General features: G+C 46.2%; 1 protein-coding gene across 4 annotated transcripts in view; it reads right to left on the bottom strand.

Moving 5' to 3' along the window:
• The window catches only part of CHD2 (chromodomain helicase DNA binding protein 2), a 241,660-nt gene that overhangs the window by 112,334 nt on the left and 110,054 nt on the right, over positions 1–19,272 (bottom strand). For all 4 annotated transcript variants that reach the window (XM_063925729.1, XM_063925730.1, XM_063925728.1 and 1 more), the window contains exons 8-11: positions 15,743–15,876; positions 15,235–15,460; positions 12,065–12,165; positions 11,393–11,437 (exon numbers count right to left, since the gene is read on the bottom strand). In XM_063925729.1, coding sequence (XP_063781799.1) covers positions 11,393–11,437; positions 12,065–12,165; positions 15,235–15,460; positions 15,743–15,876 — 506 coding nt within the window. The remainder of the gene's footprint in view (positions 1–11,392; positions 11,438–12,064; positions 12,166–15,234; positions 15,461–15,742; positions 15,877–19,272) is intronic.

Below are 19,272 nucleotides of genomic sequence, written 5' to 3' on the forward strand. Positions count from 1 at the left end.
GGAGGCACAAAAGGAGGCTGTATATACAGTACCCCTTTCACAAACGTCTGAACTTCAGGGACTGAAGCTAGTTCTTTCTGGAAGAAAATTGACAGGGCCGAAATTTGAACCTTAATGGACCCCCATTTCAGGCCCATAGACACTCCTGTTTGCAGGAAATGTAGGAATCGACCTAGTTGAAAATTCCTCCGTCGGGGCCTTACTGGCCTCGCACCATGCAACATATTTTCGCCAAATGCGGTGATAATGTTTTGCGGTTATATCTTTCCTGGCTTTGATCAGGATAGGAATGACTTCATCCGGAATGCCTTTCTCCTTCAGGATCCGGCGTTCAACCGCCATGCCGTCAAACGCAGTCGCGGTAAGTCTTGGAACAGACAGGGTCCTTGCTGGAGCAGGTCCCTTCTTAGAGGTAGAGGCCACGGATCCTCCGTGAGCATCTCTTGAAGTTCCGGTTACCAAGTCCTTCTTGGCCAATCCGGAGCCCGAATATAGTGCTTACTCCTCTCCATCTTATAATTCTCAGTACCTTGGGTATGAGAGGCAGAGGAGGGAACACATACACTGACTGGTACACCCACTGTGTTACCAGAGCGTCTACAGCTATTGCCGGAGGGTCCCTTGACCCGGCGCAATACTTGTCGAGTTTTATAAACATGTGGAAGACTTCTGGGTGAAGTCCCCACTTGCTGACAGTGCTATCACATGATTTTCCGCCCAGCGAAGAATCCTTGCAGCTTCTGCCATTGCCCTTCTGCTTCTTGTGTCACCCTGTCTGTTTACGTGGGTGACTGCCGTGATGTTGTCCCAATGGATCAACTCCGGGTGACCTTGAAGCAGAGGTCTTGCTGAGCTTAGAGCATTGTAAATGGCCCTTAGCTTCAGGATATTTATGTGAAGTGATGTCTCCAGGCTTGACCATAAGCTCTGGAAATTCCTTCCCTGTGTGACTGCTCCCCAGCCTCGCAGGCTGGCATCCGTGGTCACCAGGACCCAGTCCTGAATGTCGAATCTGCGGCCCTCTAGAAGATGAGCACTCTGCAACCACCACAGGAGAGACACCCTTGTGCTTGGTGACAGGGTTATCCGCTGATGCATCTGAAGATGCGACCCGGACCATTTGTCCAGCAGGTCCCACTGGAAAGTTCTTGCGTGGAATCTGCCGAATGGGATTGCTTCGTAGGAAGCCACCATTTTTCCCAGAACCCTTTCATTGATGTACTGAGACTTGGCTCGGTTATAGGAGGTTCCCGACTAGCTCGGATAACTCCCTGACTTTCTCCTCCGGGAGAAACACCTTTTTCTGGACTGTGTCCAGGATCATCCCTAGGAACAGACGACGAGTCGTCGGAATCAGCTGCGATTTTGGAATATTGAGAATCCAATCGTGCTGAGATAGTGCTACACCGACCTCCAACTGTTCCCTGGATCTTACCCTTATCAGGAAATCGTCCAAGTAAGGGATAACTAAAATTCCCTTCCTTCGAAGGAGTATCATCATTTCGGCCATTACCTTGGTAAAGACCCGGGGTGCCGTGGACCATCCATACGGCAGCGTCTGAAACTGATAGTGACAGTTCTGTACCATAAACCTGAGGTACCCTTGGTGAGAAGGGTAAATTGGGACATTAAGGTAAGCATCCTTGATGTCCCGAGACATCATGTAGTCCCCTTCTTCCAGGTTCGCAATCACTGCTCTGAGTGACTCAATCTTGAATTTGAACCTCCGTATGTAAGTGTTCAAGATTTTAGATTTAGAATCGGTCTCACCGAGCCGCTTGGCTTCGGTACCACAACAGTGTGGAATAATACCCCGTTCCCTGTTGCAGGAGGGGTACCTTGATTATCACCTGCTGGGAATACAGCTTGTGAATGGCTTCCAAAACTGCCTCCCTGTCAGAAGGAGACATCGGTAAAGCCGACTTTAGGAAACGGCGAGGGGGAGACGTCTCGAATTCCAATTTGTACCCCTGAGATATCACCTGAAGGATCCAGGGGTCTACTTGCGAGTGAGCCCACTGCGCGCTGAAATTCATTGAGACGGGCCCCCACCGTGCCTGATTCTGCTTGTAAAGCCCCAGCGTCATACTGAGGGCTTGGCAGAGGCGGGAGAGGGCTTCTGTTCCTGGGAACTGGCTGATTTCTGCAGCCTTTTTCTTCTCCCTCTGTCACGGGGCAGAAATGAGGAACCTTTTGCCCACTTGCCCACGAAAAGACTGCGCCTGATAATACGGCGTCTTCTTATGTTGAGAGGCGACCTGGGGTACAAACGTGGATTTCCCAGCTGTTGCCGTGGCCACCAGGTCTGAAAGACCGACCCCAAATAACTCCTCCCCTTAATAAGGCAATACTTCCAAATGCCGTTTGGAATCCGCATCACCTGACCACTGTCGTGTCCATAACCCTCTACTGGCAGAAATGGACAACGCACTTAGACTTGATGCCAGTCGGCAAATATTCCGCTGTGCATCACGCATATATAGAAATGCATCTTTTAAATGCTCTATAGGCAATAATATACTGTCCCTATCTAGGGTATCAATATTTTCAGTCAGGGAATCCGACCACGCCAACCCAGCACTGCACATCCAGGCTGAGGCGATTGCTGGTCGCAGTATAACACCAGTATGTGTGTAAATACATTTTAGGATACCCTCCTGCTTTCTATCAGCAGGATCCTTAAGGGCGGCCATCTCAGGAGAGGGTAGAGCCCTTGTTCTTACAAGCGTGTGAGCGCTTTATCCACCCTAGGGGGTGTTTCCCAACGCACCCTAACCTCTGGCGGGAAAGGATATAATGCCAATAACATTTTAGAAATTATCAGTTGTTATCGGGGGAAACCCACGCATCATCACACACCTCATTTAATTTCTCAGATTCAGGAAAACTACAGGTAGTTTTTCCTCACCGAACATAATACCCCTTTTTGGTGGTACTCGTATTATCAGAAATGTGTAAAACATTTTTCATTGCCTCAATCATGTAACGTGTGGCCCTACTGGAAGTCACATTTGTCTCTTCACCGTCGACACTGGAGTCAGTATCCGTGTCGGCGTCTATATCTGCCATCTGAGGTAACGGGCGCTTTAGAGCCCCTGACGGCCTATGAGACGTCTGGACAGGCACAAGCTGAGTAGCCGGCTGTCTCATGTCAACCACTGTCTTTTATACAGAGCTGACACTGTCACGTAATTCCTTCCAACAGTTCATCCACTCAGGTGTCGACCCCCTAGGGGGTGACATCACTATTACAGGCAATCTGCTCCGTCTCCACATCATTTTCCTCTTCATACATGTCGACACAGCCGTACCGACACACAGCACACACACAGGGAATGCTCTGATAGAGGACAGGACCCCACTAGCCCTTTGGGGAGACAGAGGGAGAGTTTGCCAGCACACACCAGAGCGCTATATATATATACAGGGATAACCTTATATAAGTGTTTTTCCCCTTATAGCTGCTGTATTTTTAATACTGCGCGTAATTAGTGCCCCCCTCTCTTTTTTAACCCTTTCTGTAGTGTAGTGACTGCAGGGGAGAGCCAGGGAGCTTCCCTCCAACTGAGCTGTGAGGGAAAATGGCGCCAGTGTGCGAAGGAGATAGGCTCCGCCCCCTTCTCGGCGGCCTTATCTCCCGTTTTTCTGTGTATTCTGGCAGGGGTTAAATTCATACATATAGCCCAGGAGCTATATGTGATGCATTTTTTGCCATCCAAGGTGTTTTTATTGCGTCTCAGGGCGCCCCCCCCCCCAGCGCCCTGCACCCTCAGTGACCGGAGTGTGAAGTGTGCTGAGAGCAATGGCGCACAGCTGCAGTGCTGTGCGCTACCTTGTTGAAGACAGGACGTCTTCTGCCGCCGATTTTCCGGACCTCTTCTGTCTTCTGGCTCTGTAAGGGGGCCGGCGGCGCGGCTCTGGGACCTATCCATGGCTGGGCCTGTGATCGGTCCCTCTGGAGCTAATGTCCAGTAGCCTAAGAAGCCCAATCCACTCTGCACGCAGGTGAGTTCGCTTCTTCTCCCCTTAGTCCCTCGATGCAGTGAGCCTGTTGCCAGCAGGTCTCACTGAACATAAAAAACCTAAAACTAAACTTTTCACTAAGCAGCTCAGGAGAGCCACCTAGTGTGCACCCTTCTCGTTCGGGCACAAAAATCTAACTGAGGCTTGGAGGAGGGTCATAGGGGGAGGAGCCAGTGCACACCAGGTAGTTCTAAAGCTTTACTTTTGTGCCCAGTCTCCTGCGGAGCCGCTATTCCCCATGGTCCTTACGGAGTCCCCAGCATCCACTAGGACGTCAGAGAAATAAGGAATTGTATTTTGCAGAATAAAGATAATTTAAAGTAGGTGAAAGGTAAAATGTATTTTGATATTAAACAGTCATAATCACAAGATGTTGAGCTAATTAATTGGAAATCCCCCATAAGGGGAGTATATGAATTAATAATATATTCTGATAAATGAATTGTGATTGGTTTATGTATATGATTGGTCTGCAAATTTGATTGGATCATGTAACGCTGTAATGACAAGTATATAAGATGAAATCAATGTGTCAATGTTCCGTTCATGATATTCTTTTATCGTGGGCTCTGTGAATTTCACATGCAATAAATCTACCAAAGAGACTTCATAGTTCTTCAATTATTTGAACGGCTATATCAAGACCATTAGGTCTATTTGCAGTAGTCCCCACCTTCGCACCACTGCCTCGAAAACCTGTGGGTGTGGGGACCACTCCCCTGGATGCATATATTGGCGACTGATAGTCTGCTTCCCAATTTTCCACTCCTGGAATGAAAACTGCTGAGAGGATTATGTTGCGTTTTTCCGCCCAAGACGAGATCTTTGTGGCCTCCTTTAAAGCCAGGCGACTTTTTGCTCCTCCCTGACAGTTTATGTAGGCTGTTGCCGTCACATTGTCAGACTGAACTCTCACGTGTTGAGCTAGGTCCTCCGCTAGAAGAAGAGCATTGTAAATCACTTACTTACAGAATATTTATTGAAAGACTGCTCTCCTGCGGTGACCATCTTCCCTGAAACTGATGTTTTTCCAGAACTGCTCCCTTTCCCCTGAGACTGGCATCTGTTGTCAGAATCTTCCAATCACAGATTCCAAACCTTTTCCCCCAATACTAGATTCTTGTGGACTGACCACCAAATTAACGAGGTCCTGGCCTGAGCCGACAAATGAATCTTTCGGTGGTGCAGTCAATGCATGCCTGCTCCCTGAGCAATCAGATTCAGCTGGAAAGGTCTGGAATGAAGCCTGCCGTATTGGATCGCCTCGAAAGAAGCTACCATCTTCCCCAGAAGCTTTCAAAGATGTAGTGAAACCGTCTGGTTGTTCATAACCTGAGGTCTCGTATCTTGTCTTCCGGTAAAAACACATTCAGATGTATTGTGTCTAAAATGAGGTCCAGGAATTGAATCCTCTGCGTTGGCTGTAGGTTGGATTTCTTGAAATTCACGATCCAGCCGTGACTCATCAGAAACTGATGAGTGGTCTAAGCAACCCGGATCAAGTGGTCCTGAGAGAGAGCATTGATCAGAAGGTCGTCCAGATACGGAATTATCGTTACTCCTAACGATCTCAAATTTCGCAACCATTACAGCCATGATCTTTGTGAAGATTCTCGGGGCTGATGATAGGCTGAATGGTAGGGCTCTTAACTGGTAGTGATTCTTGTCCACTGCAAATCTTAAGTAGGCTTCGTGTGGAGTCCAAATTGGAACATGAAGGTATACATCCTTTATGTCCATGGACACCATGAATTCCTCTTGTTCCAGTCCTGCAATAACCGATTGGATTGACTCCATCTTGAATCTGAAAACAGTTAGAAACTGATTTAAAACTTTTAAATTGAGGATTGGTCTGACAGACCCATCCGGCTTTTGTACTACAAAAAGATTTTAATAAAATCCTGTCCCTCTTTGATAACCTGGGACGGGTAGAATTACATCTGTTTGAAGTAATTTCTGAATCGCTGAATCCAATGTACTCGCTTTCTGAGGATATCGAGGAAAACCTGTTGTAAAGAACTGACTGTGAGGGTGTTGTGGAAATTCTATTTGATATCCCTGGGAAATAAACTTGTCGACCCAAACTTTTGGTGAGGTTTTGGCCCAGGTGTCCCGAAACCTTTCCAATTGTGCGCCCACCAAAGGAGACCGCAGGTGAGCTGGGAGACTGTCATACCACCGTCTTGTCAGCAGGCTTAGAGTCCTGCTTTTTTGTTGCGGTCTGGGGACAGCCTCTACCTGTTTCCACAAGCTTGTCTGTCAAAGCCTCTTCCTCTAGCTCGAAAGGACTGAGACCTAAATGAATTAAACACTGGACCAGAATGTTTTCTGACCAGTGGAAAAGTCCTAGGATACGTGGTAGTTAGATAAGTGCCTGAAAAATACACTTATCTAACTCTGGACCAAATAACATCTCTCCCCCAAAGGGAATAGCCTCTACTGCCTTTTTGGAGTCTGAATCCACTTGCCATTCTCTGAGCCACAAAATTCTTCTAGCCGATATGGCCGAAGCCGACATGCGTGATGCTATTCTGCTAGCATCCTTTGCGGCTTGACACATGTATGTAGCCGACTCACGGATATGCTCCGCAAGTCTAGATATTTCTTCTTGGCTGTTATCTTTTTCTTCCGCCTGAACAATACGTCCAGCCCATGCTACTATGGCCTTAGTGACCCAAGCACTAACAATTGTAGGTTTATGTGATGCACCTGCGGCCACAAAAATTTCAGTGGTGTCTATCTTCCTATCTGACGCATCCTTTAAAGTAGTCACGTTCAGTATTGGCAAGATTGACTTTTTTGACAGTCTAGCCAGGGAGGCGGCCACAATCGGCGGAGCCTCCCTCTTAGCCATGACACGCTGGGTAGTGGGCCTCGAAATTTGTTGGAATTTGGAAGCGCTTATCAGGCTGCTTCCATGCATCTTCAATCTGAATCTGGAGAGTCTGAGGAATTGGAAAAATCGCTGATGGTGGTTTCTGAGATTCAAATAATTCAAAACTTTCCCGGTCCTTAACCACTTCTTCCTTGAAGTTAAGGACGTCCTTTATTGCTTCGATAAGGAAATCTAACCCCTTAACCTCTGTGTCCTCCTCCTGAGGACTGACATCCAAAATCGCCTCAGCTGACTCACCTTTTTCCTCATCAATTACAAGACCTTCCCCCAACTCCTCCTGTAGGATGGGGAGGGGTATCTTAACCACCTTACGCACATTCTTTTCTGCTTGTGTGGTCGGAGAGAGTCTAATTAGGAATTCCTCCATAGTCTTGGAAAAACCCTCAGCCCATTCGAAATGCTGCTTGCGGGATTCTTTCATTTCCTCAGAAATATCCGCCAGGGCATGTTCCCATGACCCAGACGGACCACTGCTCCCAGGTTGTGCGTCCATTCCTAAACATGAATCACACACCACAGAGCTGCCAACATTAGTGCTCTTTTTATTACATTTTGAGCATACATAGTATGTCTTTGCGGTCTTGGCTGTTGCTTTTGACATGTTGAAAACCACACACACACAGACCACTCAGCAGTGCTCTCACCTTTTACAGAAGGATGAGAAAGACCGTAAGGATATAGGAGGCAAGAGTAATTTGGAATAACTGGGCTGGAATTGATATAAAAGTAAAAAACAGCCTGCTGTTTGCAACCCTCACAGACCCAACTGTAATTCAGCTTGATGACAGGGTGGATATCAGTTGCTCCCTTCTCTTTTTCCACAGGACCTTTTAGTAGAATCCCTTGGAAAATACAAAACATATGATATATTAATTCAGTGAGATCAGCAGCAGAGGCTCTACACTATTCTAACCAGTATGATATGTTTAACTTTACACTACTAAAATAAGGAGTAACAGCCTAATATAACTGCCCTCCTCCTTATCTGCATATAATACTGCACTGTACACTGCTAAAACCTTCCCTCAGGAAGAGCCCTCTCAAACTGTGTGCCTAAGTCTGAAGCCAGAATGGCCGCCATTAAAATATTTTTTACACTTCGTGTGTCTCTCATGCCTTACATGAGGAGAAAACTCTAACTTGTTCCTCTGTGTTTGCAATTATCAGTCTGCATCACCTATATAATTTCAGACACACACTAACCTTCCTGTTAACGGAGATATTTCCCCAGTCTGTCTACCGGACTCTTGGTCAGCAGCGCAAGCACTTTTACATATAAACGCTGCAGAGCTTTCTGCTTCTTCTACCACGGTCCGTACTCCCAAGCCGCCTGGTGTGCGCTCCTGGCGGTGACCTTAGAAACTCAGCCACTATCTTTCTATCTAACGCGGCTGTCCGGGATTTGGCTGCCAAAACCAGCACTGCTGCCGGAGGTCTGTCCTTCTACTACTCGCTGTATAAGCCCTGCTCTCCCCCTTAAGGATTCTCATCTGTTCTCACTGCGCCTCTGCTGAGGATCTCCTGAGAGAGATGCAGATCCCTTCGAACGGGATCTTTGTCTCTCTTTTAGCTTAGAGAATTTGCCGTCCTTTTTGAATAGGTTGGCTCAGCCCCAGACTTTAAATTTTGAATATTTTCTGTACTGGAACAGGAGCTCCCATTTCTGTGCTGCACCGCCCAGCATAATTTTTCAAACTGAGTGGATTAGGGGACATGAAGGGGGAGGAGCTGGCTGTGCATAATTTTTTAAGGTTAGATTGTGCCACCTCCGCAGTGTTCGCAAAAACGCGCTATAGCGCGTATGTTACCCGATTTTGAGGCCCGGTGACTCACTTTTTCAAAATGGGTGGGTCGTTGGGGATGCGCTCCACCTGGATTGGCTACAGGTTTAATAATTGATGTCTCCCTTGCCCAGCTGCAGAAAGGACTATAAAAGTGGAGGAGGAGCCAGCCAGGCAAGGGAGACATCATTCATTAAACCTGTAGCCAATCCCACTGTAGCATGTCCCCGGGGACTCCCACCCATTCTGAAAAAGTACATATGCCGCCAGAAGGGTGCCGTGCTCAGGAGTTAATGTTCCGCCTCCATCCACCTACCCACTAGTCCCTCCCGCAGCGAGCAGCAGCAGCCTATGCCAGAGTTGCTGGTGGAATCCCGATACCCAATGGTGTAACTACCATGGGCCACATCCCCCGCACGTTCCACAATAGAAACAGCCCTTGTCCGGTGAGTAGCGGTGCTGAAGGAAGCAATGGACTCCGCGCTGCAGCTGGAGGGGCTGGCGGAGTGCCTGCTGCAGCAACACAGGGGCTCAGCCCGGAGAGACTGCACAGAGGGACCCACCACTGGATGGAATCTGCTGTGCCCCAGTTGTGGGGGTTTCCTTTTGTGACCCGGTGACCGTGGGCATACATGAGTTGGGAGCCGACCAGGTGCTGCCGGGTGTCCCATGGGGACATGGGCAGTTCTCCCCGCCAGACATACGTACTGCTCCTACAGCTGGTGGATTGGTGTGTGCCCGGGAGCCAGGGCTAGCAGTACCAGTACAACACTGAGCTGCTGAACACAGGTAACTCTCAGCCTGGGGACCATACCTTGCATGTTACTGCCCACACTGTACGTGTGTGTGTGTGTGTGTGTGTGTGTGTGTGGTGTGTGTGTGTGTGTGTGTGTGTGAGACCCACTATCTCCCCTCTCTGTAGAAAGGGGGCCCTTTTAAAATTTTGCTATGGGGCCCCCAAAGTTCTAGGTATGCCCCTGCCGATACCCCGTGGCCTCAGCGCGGCCTCACAGTTCTCCACAGACCGTGCTGCTGCGCCACGGCGGACGGGAGCTGGGAGGAGAGCGCCACCTGAGAGCACTGCCCCCTGGATCGGTAATCCAGACAGGCCGATGCCTCACCTTGCGGGGAACCCCAACAGAGGCCAAGACCGCCGGAGGCGGGCATCCACAAGGTGACGGGCCGCTGCAGGCAGGACAAAGTTACAGAAAGAATGGAGAAGGGGTAACAGAGAAAGTACATAGAAGGCAGTGTGTGGCTGTAGTGGCAGGGTAGTAGTGATTGCAGTGTGTGGCAGTAGTGAGGGTGCAGTGATTATAGTGTGTGTCTTTAGTAAGGGTGCAGTGATTGCTGTGTGTGGCTCTAGTGACAGAGCGGTGAGCTAGGATCACAGCATTTTTTAAGTATTATTACACTTAACGCATTGAACACTACTTGCCTCTGCTGCTATCTACTCTTTCCTCCTCAGTACCCCCAGTATTGTCTGCACCTAATACTACCCCAGCCGCTATCTACCCTTAGCCCCTCACTATCCCCAGCACTGCCTGCCCATAGCCCCTTCCTTGCCCCTCAGCACTATGCCAACTGCTGTCTGCACTTACCCCTCCCTACCCGCAGCACTACCTGCCCTTACCCCTCTACCCACAGCTCTACTCTAACATATCCCTGCCTCTACCTCCATAACATGTGATGGTACCCAGAAACAGTGGAGTAGGACCCCAATATTTTTACGTAATGGGTCCCTGGGACCCCCAAATTTTTTCGCTCAGCGCGATCACTGCTCCGGTCAGCAGGCTTCACAACCCTAGCTGTATGAAGTGTTCCAGTGTCCCCTAGTGGATGAAAGAGAAATCTCGAGAAATCAGGGATTTAAAAAAATCCTCCACACACTACCCAATTTTTCCACCTGGACATATGGTCAGATTATTGAAAATGCACGCACACTGGCCGATATGTGGAGATTGTGGCCGAGATGTTTGCTTTGGAATGATTGTCTGTGTTTGAGGCCAATGACACACTATACAATAAATTTGGCCAATCTACCGATTACTGGCAAATCGGGCCAATAATTGTATAGTGTGTACTTAGCTTAAGTTTCAGCCTTAGGCCCAGATTTATCAAGCCCAGGAGACTGATAAATTGCATGGTGATAAAGTACCAGCCAAAGCAGCCTGTAACATAGTAGTTAGGAGCTGACTGGTTGTTAGTTTATCATCGTGCAATTTATCACTCTCCAAGGCTTGATAAATCAGTGCCTTAATTACAAAAGAGCTCTCGGTCAGCAATATTCCATAGATGAGTATATATAAAGAAAATTTGACTCAAAGTTAAGCCAGCAGCAAACAGAAAGGTGAAGAGCCTTTGTCACTTAAAGGATAATATGACAGTATACATCAGGGTTTCCTCAAGGCACCATAGCAGTCCAGGTTCTAAGGATATCCATTTATGAGCAGGGATGATTAAATCCAACTGAGTCAAGAACTTATTAAGTCATCTGTGCTTAAGCAAGATACCCAAACTGTTAGAGTGCCTTGAGGACAGTGCTTGGGAAACCCTGAAATACATAATTAAGCATAGATCCCTGTGCCCCCTAGAGGACTAAAGAGAAATACATAATGCCACAGACATACACTCTGTAAACATGTCTTCTGGCCGTGCACAACGAGCCCAATCTTTATACATAAGGTATTACCTGGAAAGTCAGAGTGTCCAGAAGCAGATTTACCAGTTTGAACAGCTGAAAAACAAGAAAAGTATTAAGGGAAACAATACATTTTCAGTAAAACACACAGTTATGAGCTATCTGCCCAACAAACATTTTAATAATTTTTTTCTTAAAATATTTATAGATGCCTAAACAACCACAATCTAAGCTGAAAAATCAGTAAAGAGGTTCTTCTAACCTCAGCCAATACACTGCCCCAATTAGTTCCGCTCTAAGTACGCCTCCATACCATAGGCTCTGTAGGCTGCCGTCTGCCACTGGGAAGCTGTGGCTTCAGCTGCTACTCACTGGAATGGAGCTGCAGTTGTCCACTAGCAATTGACACATTAGTTCCTCAATTGTACACACAGAAAAGCTACAGTACACAATCTATGCATTCTACAGGGTGGAATGGCACAAACAGAACGCTGTCATTTAAGATCGTGGTGGTTGATCTCCATTTCAATGCTTACATTTGATTAACTGGCAAATGTTCCTATTTTTTTCAGCAAGGAATTAGCACCACATATGGCTTAAAATAACAATGGAATCAGATGTGATGTCTGCATTTCAAACTTAAGTGCAGGATATATAGGTATATGCTCGCATATGCTAACAGCTCATTTCTAGCCTATTCCACTTCATATTAACGCCACTTACCTATGACTCTCTCAACGATTTGATACTGCTTGTTCAGTTCTAATGACAACTCTTGTTGGCAGTTAAAATACTCTACATCTTCAGGAGTAACCTTTGACAACCTGTAAAAGAGAAATGTGTACAATGAGTTCATATGTACACACTGGTTGGGTTCTAGTCATCCATCACTTTACAGCACTGCCCATAAAAGTCTTGATTTATAGCAAGAGACTCAATTCTATAACCAAGCCATTGTAGATTCCCCTAAAGCTTACAGATACATTATTTGGTAGCCTATATGGAGGAAGTACTATGCGCAAGCAATATTCAAGCGCATTCAAGCCCTTGATGCTTCCTAAGGTAATCAATGCAGCTGACATACAATGACTTCATATTAATAAATGGCTTACACAAATCAATATACTCTGTCACTCAAAAGTCAAACAATATTAGCTTCAGGTGAATTTTCATTCCAGCAAAAATGGTATGAATGAAGGGGGAGCGCTAGAAAGAGCTCATAAATCAAGTGAGGTTAGGATTTTATAGTATAAAGGATTGCACATACAAACAATGTAGACCAGCACACATGTAACAAAAATTGGATTTTTATGTACTCACTGTAAAATGCTTTCCTTGTCATCCACCTAGGAGACACCGCTAAGTTGACACTGGGTTAGGTGGGTTCGAGTAGGCACTAGGAGACTAATCTGATTGGCTCCACCTCCACATAACCCCTCCCACTTTACCGAAGACTCAGTTATTTAGAACAAAGGGACAGACGTAGTAATATGGAGAAGGGATAAAGAAGTGATAAAGCAGTGATAAGTGCAAGGTGATAACGCACCAGCCAATCATTACAGATTTGAAAAATTACAGTTAGGAGCTGATTGGCTGTGTGTTATCACCTTGCACTTATCACTGCTTTATCCCTTCGCCATATTAATACATCTGTCCCAAAGTCGCTTGGAGGAAACAAACTCGCACCATACCACCATAAATCTAAAGGTGGGTACACACTAATAGATATATCTGCAGATCAATTGATCTGCAGATATATCTATGGACGGATCGGGCAGTGTGTCCAGCATACACACTGCCCGATCCGTCGGGGACTGACGTCATGAACTGGGCGGGCGTGTACACACGCCCGCCCAGTTCAGCTGTCAATCACCGCCGGCCGCCGCAGCATGTGTACGGGCGGTCGGCCACCCGCCCCGTACACACAGCGACGCGCCAATATATCGTAGATATATTGGCCGTCGGCTGTGCAGCGCGGCCGACGCGATACGTCTGTGAACGATGGAGTTCACAGACGTATCAGCCGTACACACTGGCCGACGGTCCCGCGATATATCGGCCGTTTAAGAGAACGGCCGATATATCGACCAGTGTGTACGGGCCTTAAGACAAACAGCAAAATAGCTAGAAAGAGAGGGATCGCAGTGTCCCCCAGATGAATGACAAGGAAAGGATTTTACGGAGGACAGTGAAATCCAATGTCCTCATCATCCGATGTGGGAGACAATTCTCTACCGGCAAGGCCGCATGCAAAACACGTCAGCCAAAACCAGCCTTGGCATAACCAAAAGTATGAAACTGATAAACTTGGTGAATGTATGCTCAAAAGACCTGCCGCCTCTGGGCCGTATTCAATAGCTGTCGGAAGCTGCCATCTTGTCGGAAAAACGGCAGTTTCCGACAGATTTCTGTCGGAAGGGATTCTGACCTATTCAAAGAGGGCACTTTTTTTTCCGACAAGTCGGGAATTCCCAACTTGTCGGAAAACACGTGGATCGGCGGAATAGGCGCCAATCCACGTGCTTTTGTCTGAAACGGGGCCAAATCCGACAGGTTTTGGCCCCCTTTCCGACAATCTCGATCCGACTTTAAAAAAGTCGGATTGAGCAGGGCGTCCCCGCGGCCAGGCTCCTTACTCCCGGCAGCGCCCCCTTTCCCCCCACTGCCGCAGTCAGCTCCCCTCCCGCCTCCGCTGTCAGTGCACGGGGGGGATAGGTGTCATCTGGGGGTCCCCCCGCTACCTGATGAAAGGCAGCTGCTCCAGGCCCGGGGAGGAAGAGCCATGCTGCTGCTGCTGCTGCTGGGGTCAGCAGCAGCAGCACGGAAGATGTGGACGCCCGGCCGGTGCGGAGGGGAGCAGCAGTAGCAACACCCACAGCAGCGAGGATCGGGTTGAGCAGCAGTGGCCAAATCCGGCAGTCAGATTTGGTAGCATATTGAATAGGTCATTGTCGGAAAGGGTCCGACACTTATTGAATATACCCCTCTGACTAATGGGATGCGCTCTGACTGCCTGAGCCCTGTAAACAGGAGCTGAGTTTGGTGACAAAAAAACAAATCAAACAAAGTAAAACAAAGCTAACTGAGGAGCAAAGTCACATAGGTACTAGGAAACAAGTGGGAGGGGTTATGTTGGGGGTGGAGCCAGATTAATCTCCTGTGGTTCAACCCACCGTCATCGTAACAGTGTTCCCCAGTCAGATGATGAGGAATGTGTTCTGTTGTTAGTGTTCATCCTACGTGTTTCTAATGTATATTACTGAACACCTTAGGGGGAGGAACAATGGCACTGATATTTATTATAAATACTTTTATAACTGGCAGCTCAACTTCACGGTAATATCCACTCCACACTCCTCAATTATTTTGTGTTCATGGAGGAGTGTGGATTGATAGGGATATTAGGGAGAAAGAGTCTTCGTCGAAGGAGCGGTAGATCTAATTGAGTGGAGACACACAAGACAATTTCTGCCTGAAAAATAAACGATAATGACATAAATGTTCTTATCGTTTATTTTTTGTCTGAAATCGTTCAGTGTGCAATATTGGTCAATGCTGAACGATGTGCGCTCCTGCACGTGGTTCAGCGATCATCATTATTGAGCAGACATGCTGCTCAACCCGTCAATGTCGGGCTGAGCTGCATGTTCGGGAGTGTCGGCAGTGACGTCACTGATCGTTATCTCTGGACGATAATGTTCAGTGTGTACGCACTATATCGTTGAATGATATATATCGTTCAATGATATAGTCGCTCATCGCCGGCATTTCTTTATCGCCTAGTGTGTACCCGCCTTAATTTATCATGATTGGCACTGGAAAGCCTCTTTCTCTCACAGTATCTGAGACACTAAGAGGCCACTGACAGTAATAGAACCATACTCAAACTGTACCATTGATTGATTTCATCCTCCTTCTTCTTAAAATTCTCCAGCTTTTTCAGGCCTTTCACCTTCTGTTGCTGTAGAGACTCCTCACTCTCCCATGTGCTGTGGATATAAGACCAGCCCTTCCATTTGATAAGATATTGCTGCTCCACTTCGTCCGTTTCAGGGTTAAAGTCAGCGCAAGGATTCCCATTAGCTTCAGTAGCATAAACGGTCGTTGAGGCTCCAGTAGCTACAATTGGATGTTAGCATAAGTTACAAATTGCTCAGAAACTAAAGGTAATAGTTGTAGCAAACTGAGTACACACCATTCCATATATGTTCTAAGGTACCTCTCTTTAACTGTTTATACAAAACAACTACAGCAAACTAAGAAAATGTTCTTAACTGTCATTTCTCTTACAATGACATTATTATTATTATCATCATAATTATTAAGATCATGCTGTGAAATAGATGTGAAACTGTGTGTGTATAGTTTGCAGGATATAACCACGTATCCACATTCTCTTACCTCCTTTCTTCCCATTTCTGGATTCCAATACTTTCTCAATAGTCTCATGACTATCTTCTGGCTCCTCTACTTCCTCTCCTGCCATTTCAATCAGATCATCAGAATCTGTTTCAAAGTCATCATCTTCTTTGTAGCTGTAACAATGAAATTCAGTATTATAAAGTATAATAAGTTTCCTGACCAGGAAAATGCAATTTCTTTCCTCAGATAACAAAATGATTTAAAATATGTTCCTTTGTTTATTGACTTTAATACAGGTTCTGCTGGCTGAGCTCTGTGAACTAGTAGGGCCGGATTAAGCCTTTGGGGGCCCCTGATGAAAAGGTGTGGGGGGGGGGGGGGGGGGGGGTTGTATATGATTGTATATACCTCCCAACATGACCCATTTCAGGACTGAAAAAATGCTCTCTACCTGGACTTTCCTCTTTATATATGATTGTAGTTACCTGTGTTGAACTATTTCATTGGTAAGAAAAGTGTTTCAACACAGGTGATTGTAATCATAATTTTGTCCTTATGGAATGGGTCATGTTGGGATTGTTTATATTAAATGTAGGCCAACGATTTATATTAGATTTAAACTAATAGTTTAATAATGCCTGGGTACTGTTTATAGCTCCCCCAATTGAAAGACAACTATTTTATAAAAATAGGATTTTAATACCTACCGGTAAATCCTTTTCTCCTAGTCCGTAGAGGATGCTGGGGACTCCAAAAGGACCATGGGGTATAGACGGGATCCGCAGGAGACATGGGCACACTAAAAAGACTGACTGGGTGTGAACTGGCTCCTCCCTCTATGCCCCTCCCTCAGACCTCAGTTATAGGAACTGTGCCCAGGAGAGACGGACATTTCGAGGAAAAGATTTTTGTTAAATTAAGGGTGAGACACATACCAGCTCACACCACAAACACACCGTACAACTGGATTAGCAAGAAAACCAGACAACAGTATGAACGAAAAAATACAGCAACAAGCTGAACATAACCGATAAACAACCATTGTGTAACTTAAAACAACAATACAACTGCAAGTAACAGTACGCACTGGGATGGGCGCCCAGCATCCTCTACGGACTAGGAGAAAAGGATTTACCGGTAGGTATTAAAATCCTATTTTCTCTTACGTCCTAGAGGATGCTGGGGACTCCAAAAGGACCATGGGGTCTATACCAAAGCTCCAGACTGGGCGGGAGTGCGCGGACGACTCTGCAGCACCGATTGGGCAAACATGAGGCCCTCCTCTGCCAGGGTATCAAACTTATAGAACTTAGCAAAAGTGTTTGAACCCGACCACGTAGCTGAAGTGCCAAGACCCCTCGGGCAGCCGCCCAAGAAGAGCCCACCTTCCTGGTAGAATGGGCCTTTATTGACTTCGGCAACGGCAGCCCAGCCGAAGAATGAGCGTGCTGAATCGTATTACAAATCCATCGTGCAATCGTCTGCTTGGAAGCAGGATTTCCAATCTTGTTGGAAGCATACAGAACAAACAGAGCCTCCGTTTTCCTAATAAAAGCCGTTCTGGCGACATAAATTTTCAAAGCTCTTACGACATCAAGAGATTTTGGGACAGCCACAGCATCCGTAGCCACAGGTACCACAATAGGCTGATTTATGTGAAACGAAGAAACCACCTTCGGCAGAAATTGCTGACGAGTCCTCAATTCCGCTCTATCCACATGAAAGATCAAATATGGGCTCTTGTGAGACAAAGCCGCCAATTCGGACACTCGAAGTGAGAAACTTTAGCTCAACCTTACGCAAAGGTTCAAACCAGTGAGACATAAGAAACTACAACACCACTTCAAGATAGAAACATAGAAATTGACGGCAGATAAGAACCACTTGGCCCATCTAGTCTGACCCTTTTTTTTTTATCTTTTAGGCAATCTCAACCCTTTTTGAACCTTAATTCTTTGTAAGGATATTCATATGCCTATCCCAAGCATGTTTAAATTGCTCTACAGTCTTAGCCTCTACCACCTCTGATGGGAGGCTATTGCACTTATCCACTACCCTTTCTGTGAAGTAATTTTTCCGCAAATTTCCCCTGAACCTCCCCCCCTCCAGTCTCAGTGTATGCCCTCGAGTTCTAATACTTCTCTTCCTTTGAAGAATGTTTCCCTCCTGAACTTTGTTAAGACCCTTGATATATTTGAAAGTTTCTATCATGTCTCCCCTTTCCCTTCTCTCCTCCAAACTATACATGTTAAGATCTTTCAGCCTTTCCGGGTAAGTTTTGTGATGTAGGCCATGCACCATTTTAGTTGCCCTTCTTTGTACACTCTCTAATGTATTTATATATTTCTGGAGATATGGTCTCCAGAGCTGGACACAGTATTCCAGATGGGGACGCAGCAATGACCTATACAGTGGTATTATCACTTCTTTTTTCCTGCTACTGATTCCTCTCCCTATGCAACCAAGCATCTGACTTGCCTTCCTCATTGCTTAGTTGCATTGCTTTCCTGCCTTCAAGTCACTTGAAATAGTGACTCCTAAATCCCTTTCCTCCTCAGTAGTTTCCATTATAGTACCCTTGACACTATATTTAGCCTTTGGGTTTTTGAGACCCAAGTGCATGATTCTGCATTTTTTAGCATTACACTGTAGTTGCCACGTTCTTGACCATTTCTCAAGCCTACCTAGGTCATCAATAATTTGTTTTACACCTCCCGGTGTGTCTACCCTGTTGCATATCTTTGTATCATCTGCAAAAAGGCATACCTTCCCTTCAATACCATCTGCAATGTCACCAACAAATATATTAGAGAGAACTGGACCAAGTACAGATCCCTGGGGTACTCCACTGGTAACATTTCCCTCCATAGATTGAACTCCATTCACTACAACTGTCTGTTTCCTATCCTGCAACCAGGTTCTTATCCATTTAACAGTTTTATAATCCACCCCCACGCTTTCAAGTTTATTTAGCAGTCTGCGATGTGGGACAGTGTCAGATGCCTTACTAAAGTCTAGATATGCTACATCTACAGCTCCCCCTTGATCTATTATTTTCGTCACAGAGTCAAAAAAGTCAATAAGATTTTTTGGCATGATCTCCCACCAGTAAATCCATGCTGTTTTGGATCCTGTAAGTTGTTTGATTTAAGATATTCCACAACTTTTTCTTTTAATAGTTTTTCCATTACTTTCCCTACTACTGATGTAAGGCTTACTGGTCTGTAGTTACTTGCTTCTTCCTTGCTTCCACTTTTGTGCAGTGGAACTACATTTGCTCTTTTCCAGTCCTCTGGAATAGCACCTGTATTTAGTGACTGGTTAAATAATTCTGTTAAAGGTGTAACCAGCACATCTTTTAGCTCTTTGAGTATCCTTCGGTGTATCCCATCTGGTCCCATTGATTTATCCACTTTTAGTTTTGAAAGTTCTGTTAGGACCTTCTTCTCTGTAGATGTACTTTCATCTGCCTTATTTTTATGAATGTCCTTGCAACTTAACTGTGGCCCCATCCCTTGCTCTGTAGTAAATACTGAGCAAAAATAATTATTTAGGTGATCTGCTATTGC

Source organism: Pseudophryne corroboree, chromosome 6 (genome assembly GCF_028390025.1).
Source record: "Pseudophryne corroboree isolate aPseCor3 chromosome 6, aPseCor3.hap2, whole genome shotgun sequence".
Lineage (NCBI taxonomy): Eukaryota > Metazoa > Chordata > Amphibia > Anura > Myobatrachidae > Pseudophryne > Pseudophryne corroboree.